We start from the raw sequence: 6,230 nt of genomic DNA, 5'->3' as shown, positions 1-6,230 counted from the left end.
GGTGCAAGATACTATTGAAATTGATCAAATCGAACCCGAAGCGGAAGCATTAAACGTTCGTGCAGAAATTGAAAATGTGTATTTTTCTTTAGAGGCTCAAATGCAAGCACTTGTTTTAAAACATGGAAATAAAGAATCAGCTGTTAATAATAGCACTAGCAGTAGCGCACAAGTTAAATTACCGGTCATACAGTTGCCTGCATTTGATGGAAACTGTAAACATTGGTTATCATATAAGGACACCTTTACATCTCTTATTCACGAGAATAAAGACATTTCCACAGTACAGAAGTTTCAGTACCTCCGAACTTCTCTTAAGGGCGAAGCGTTAAACCTAATTGAAAATTTACCAATTACAGAAACAAATTATTCAGTAGCATGGCAATTACTCGTTGACAGGTATTCAAATAAAAAGCTAATTGCTTCTTCTTACATTCACGAAATATTACAAATTAAGCCAGTGTATAAAGAAAATGTAAGTGAACTTCGCGCTTTTATAAATACAGCTACTAGCAATATAAATGCGCTACAAGCACTTGAGCCAAACATAAACCTCACAGACGTAATTTTGACCCAACACTTTGTATCAAAATTGGACGCAACTACTAGAAAAAGTCATGGGAGCTTCAAAATACGAATTCTAATTTTCCTGCTTTATCAGAATTCTTTTCGTTTCTCGAGAAACGTTGTCAGGTGCTTGAAAACATGAGAACTAGTATTGATGGTGTGAAGCAGGGTAGTAGCGTACAAAACAAACAAGCAAAAAGTATTCAGTCATCAAAGACTTATTTATCAACATTTTCAAATGCATGCGAATTTTGTAATAGCCAGCATCCCTTATATTCTTGTTCGTCTTTTGTGAATGCGGCACACAGCCAAAAGTTAGAGTGCATTCGTAAAAATAAATTATGCATGAATTGTTTGAAAAGTAATCATTTTTTGAAGAATTGTAAATCGAGAGGTTGTAAAAAGTGTTCCAAAAAGCACAATACATTATTGCATGTAGACGTAACAAAGGACAAATCAGTGCGGTTTCCATGTGTAAGCAGTGCTGCGGTGCAAGAGCGTAATAACAACTCAGATTCCAGTGAAAATTTAGGGCAAGTGTCATATTGTGCATTAAAGGCTAGGCCTAACGCAAGAGTGTTGTTATCTACTGCAATAGTAAAAGTAAGGGATAATAAGGGAAATTTGGTTCCTTGTCGCGCGCTTCTAGACAGTGCTAGTCAGACCAATTTCGTAACAGAGAACCAATTTGGTGCAACAATTGAATATCAAACGGTATAGACAGTATACTCCAATTCAAGGTATAAATCAAGCGATATCTAATACAAAGTACTCTGTAGATATTTGTGTCCATTCATGTGTTAACACATTTTCATTGAATATAAGTTGTTCAGTTCTCCCTCACATTACAAGTAAACTACCGGAAGAAAGAATTAATTATGACGATTGGAACATTCCCAAGGACACTGTTCTAGCAGATCCTACTTTTAATACGCCTGGAGACATAGATATTCTTTTAGGTGCGGAAGTATTCTACATAATTATGAAGTCAGGACACAAAACGCGGCCAGGTGATTTTCCAGTGCTTCAGGAGACAGAATTGGGATGGATCGTGGCAGGACGCATTCCTCAAGAACGTGACCCCCATATTCCATTAACAACATGTTTTGTGAAGACAAATATAGATCTACAGCAACAACTTCAAAAATTCTGGGAACTAGAAGAAATTACTGTTACACCTAGATCAAGCGAAGAGCTTGCATGTGAGCGACATTTCGTTCAGAATACAACAAGAGATCATACAGGGCGTTTCATTGTACGATTGCCTTTGCTTGAAGACCGTACAGTTTTAGGCGATTATCAGCAGGCATTGGTTAGATTAAAGCAATTGGAAAGAAGATTCGATCAACACCCGGATTTTGAAGCTAAATATACAGAATTCATGCAAGAATATGAAGATCTTGGTCACATGGTAAGGATAGATGAGCGTAAAAAGGAGGACGTCAGCGTTGCATACTATTTGCCAGATCATGCAGTTTTTAAGCCCACAAGCTCTACAACGAAGCTCCGTGTGGTATTTGATGCTTCAGCAAAATCTGACAGCGGAAAAAGCCTCAACGACATTCTCTTAGTTGGTCCTACAATACAGCAAGATTTGTTTTCTATCATTTTGCGCTTTAGAACTCATTCGATAGTATTCACTGCAGATATCGCTAAGATGTATCGCATGGTCAATGTTCATCCAGAAGACACGCCATTACAACGTATATTGTGGAGAAGATCTAGAAATTAACCGATTCAAGTTTTTGAGTTGAAAACACTAACGTATGGTACGGTATGTGCTTCATTTGTGGCCACAAGATGCCTACAGCAATTAGCAGACGAAGAAGAGCATAATTACCCTGTAGCAGCAGAAATATTACGTCGAGATTTCTATATTGACGATGTTTGTAGTGGCATGAGCAACATACAGCAAGCTCTAGAGGTCCAGAAGCAATTGATAGAGTTACTGGGAAAGGGAGGTTTTATACTTAAGAAGTGGAGTTCGAATGATCCAAGGTTATTGGAATCCATCTCACCAGAGCTTCGAGAAGTGCAGCATCCAATCCAGTTCCATGAGGGCCAAGGCGTCAAGGCATTAGGATTGTCATGGCATCCAGACAAGGATATATTTCTCGTTGAAAGCAAGACGTCACCAAGGAAGGTTCAAGAGTGCATTACTAAACGCCAGATTGCTTCCATCATTGCCACTATATTCGATCCATTAGGAATAATTTCACCAGTTGTCATTTCATACAAAATATTTTTGCAAGAATTGTGGCGGCAAAAGGTTCAATGGGACGACAGTATACCAATGGAATTAGCAAAGAAATGGACTAAATTGTACAAGCAACTTCCACTAATCAATCAGATTAAATTCGACAGATTTGTACTCGTTGAAGGAAACATAGCGGAGATTCAGATCCATGGTTTTTCAGATGCTTCTCAAAGAGCATATGGAGCTTGCATTTATATGCGATCGATCAATCAACAAGGAGAAATATCAGTTAAGTTATTATGTGCTAAATCACGTGTGGCCCCAGTCAAGAAAATCACTCTCCCACGTTTGGAGTTATGCGCAGCAGTTGTTTTGGCAAAATTAGTTCACAAGATTTTACCAATTTTAAAATTGAACATAAGTAGCGTCCATTTATGGACCGACTCCCAAATCGTGTTGGCATGGCTAGCTTCTCCGTGTAATAAATGGAAACCTTTCGTGGCCAACAGAGTGGCTCAAATTCAAGACTTAACTGACGTTAGCTGTTGGAAACATGTAACTTCTTCAGACAATCCTGGAGACTTGATTTCAAGAGGAATAGATGCAGTTTCCATAAAGGACAATTCATTATGGTGGCACGGTCCACAATGGCTTTCTAGTTTAGAATCTAATTGGTCAGTGACAAGTAAGAATTCATTGCAACCAGATCAAGTTCCAGAGAGTAAGGGAACCATAACATTGACAGCCACTTTAGACAATTGGTGCAATGGAACCATAACAAGATTCTCAAAATTGTCAAAGTTAGTTAGGACAATAGCATATTGTAGACGTTTTGTTCATAACATTAGACACAAGCAAAACAAACTAACAGAAGGTCTTTCAGTACAAGAACTCCACACAGCGCTCCGTGTTTGCATCAAATGGACACAAGGAATTGGGTTTCACAGCGAATTGCAGCATCTTCGTGATGGAAACATTGTTCCACCAAGAAGTAAACTGAATAATTTACATCCATTTTTAGATAGTGAAGGCATGATCCGAGTTGGAGGAAGATTGGAGAATAGTCAACTTCCGTTTGACGCCAAACATCAAATAGTTCTGCCTTCAAATCAACACTTAACAAAACTTATAGTTGAAGCAGAACACTTAAGATTACTTCATGCTGGGCCCCAATTATTAATATCATCACTACGCCAGAAATATTGGATCATCAGGTGCAAACAGGTAGTAAAACAAGTGATCCATCATTGCTTCACATGTTTCAAGTTAAAGGCCAGTGGTTCAAAACAACTTATGGGACAGTTGCCAGCAGCTCGTGTGCAGCAAGCCAGACCATTCCTAAACGTAGGCGTGGACTACGCTGGAGCGTTTTACATAAAATCAGGAGCAGTTAGAAATAGATCTGTACGTAAGGCATATGTTGCGTTATTTGTTTGTTTATCCACCAAGGCAATACATCTGGAATTGGTAACAGATCTTAGTGCGCAGTCATTCATAGCAGCTTTACGCAGATTCATAGCCAGACGAGGAAGATGTCTCAATATATACAGCGACAATGGCACAAATTTCGTTGGAGCCAACAACGAATTGAAAGAATTGTATCAGCTGTTTTCATCAGATCCTTTTAGTTCTCAAGTTCATGATTTTACATCGACCGAAGGAATTCAGTGGCACTTCATACCACCAAATTCGCCGCATTTTGGAGGACTATGGGAAGCCGGTATAAAATCAATGAAATACCATCTAGTTCGTATTACAAAGGGTGCAGTGTTAACATATGAAGAGTTTGCAACATTACTCACACAGATTGAGGCCTGTCTCAACTCTCGACCACTTACAGTGCTATCAAGTGAGCCTAACGACATCAGTGTTCTCACCCCTGGACATTTTTTAATTGGAGAAGCACTTACAGCTTTACCAGAGCCTAACCTCACCGATCTACCACACAACCGCTTATCTCGTTGGCAGAAGATTCAACAACTAAAACAACACATTTGGAAGAGATGGTCCCGAGATTATTTACATGGTCTTCAACAACGCTTTAAGACAACTTCACCGCAACACAATCTCAAGGTCGGAGATGTAGTTTTGCTGATTGAAGACAACGTTCCTGCATTGCAGTGGAAATTGGGCATCATTGAAAAAGTGTTCCCAGGAAAGGATTTCTTAGTTCGTGTAGTGACGGTTCGTACTACAACTGGAACATATAAACGTTCCATCAACAAACTAGTTGCATTACCATATAACAAGGATTAGAATTGAGATTTGAGTAATCTAAAAAATAAGTACAGTTCTTCAAGTTTTGTGTTTGTTTCGTTTTTTATATGTATCATTTTGTTTTATTTGGTCAGACCTTAGCTGACCAACAGGGGGGAGTATGTTTGGGATTATTTGTGTATTTAACAGTGTGTGTGTTCCTTGAGCTGGCAACAGTGTTCAAGTTGCTTAACGCCTTTCTATTGTTTTGTGAAGTGTGTGAATGTGGTGGCAGCAAGAACATTCAGTTTGGTGGACCATATATTATGGTCGAACATCAGACAATATAACACAATCAGTAAGCCATCGAACTACAATCATTTACAACTAAAGACCTTGTGAACATGTTTATTCTCGTGTATTATTTTTGTGTGCAAACTAAAGTTGTAATCATTAAATACAGTGAAATTATATCGGGTTGCATTCATGTGGTGTACGAATCAAGCCTTACAGTCCACTAGTATGAACATTGTTTTTAACATTGTTATTGTACTTTAGTGAAGTTACAAATATATACATTCATATTGTACAGTGATGTCTTTGGTATTAAGAACGCCAATATAACTATAACAAAATACTTTGGATAGAGTAATAATTACCTGTACCGTGGGCAGAAAGTGCTCATACATGTGCACTATACTTAATAGAATGTTAATTTCATATTAACAAAAGAAGAATGTTTTTCAAGATATGTAAAATATTATTATGGGATAGTTGTGGCTATGTAAATGTTTTATGGATACCTAGTCAGCAAGTTTGTGTGCTTGACAGTTTGAAGGAAAATATATTATAAAGTATATCAGCTAATAAACCATTTTAGCAACGTTCATCGACGTTATCATTTTAATAGAAAAGGTGAGAATAATGCTATATAATTATTAAAGATAATTTTTACCTGCAAACTAATACTACCACTCAATATTTGTATATCTCACTTAGACGGACCAGGTTGACGACTACCCTTGGTGAGTCGTTATAAAAATTTTGGTGCCTTCACACCGGGATTATAAAAATTTTGGTTTACCTCACCCGGGACTTTTCATAAATTCTATACCCCGAAGCAAAGTAAGGGTGAATTTACTTTTACAATTAAGTTAATGAATACAAATTTGACCATATTGAGAAGTGGTAGAATAATCATAAGGAAAATGGACACTGAAATAATGGAGAATGAATCCACCAATAGTGACAACGGTGAACCTAGTGTAAC

General features: G+C 37.7%; 1 protein-coding gene across 1 annotated transcript; it reads left to right on the top strand.

The window, feature by feature from the left end:
• Positions 1–2,464: 2,464 nt before the first annotated feature.
• LOC145671637 (uncharacterized) lies at positions 2,465–5,020 on the top strand. Its single transcript, XM_081740836.1, has one exon. The coding sequence runs from the start codon at positions 2,465–2,467 to the stop codon at positions 5,018–5,020; it is 2,556 nt and encodes an 851-aa protein (XP_081596962.1).
• Positions 5,021–6,230: the final 1,210 nt, after the last annotated feature.

This window comes from Thermobia domestica, chromosome 15, assembly GCF_964235325.1.
Source record: "Thermobia domestica chromosome 15, izTheDome1.hap1.1, whole genome shotgun sequence".
NCBI lineage: Eukaryota > Metazoa > Arthropoda > Insecta > Zygentoma > Lepismatidae > Thermobia > Thermobia domestica.
The sequence above is the reverse complement of the archived record's forward strand: the minus strand, read 5'-3'. Positions and strand labels throughout refer to the sequence as shown.

Coding starts and splice junctions, on each gene's coding strand:
- LOC145671637 (XM_081740836.1), top strand. CDS start 2,465: ATGAGCAACATACAGCAAGCTCTAGAGGTCCAGAAGCAATTGATAGAG.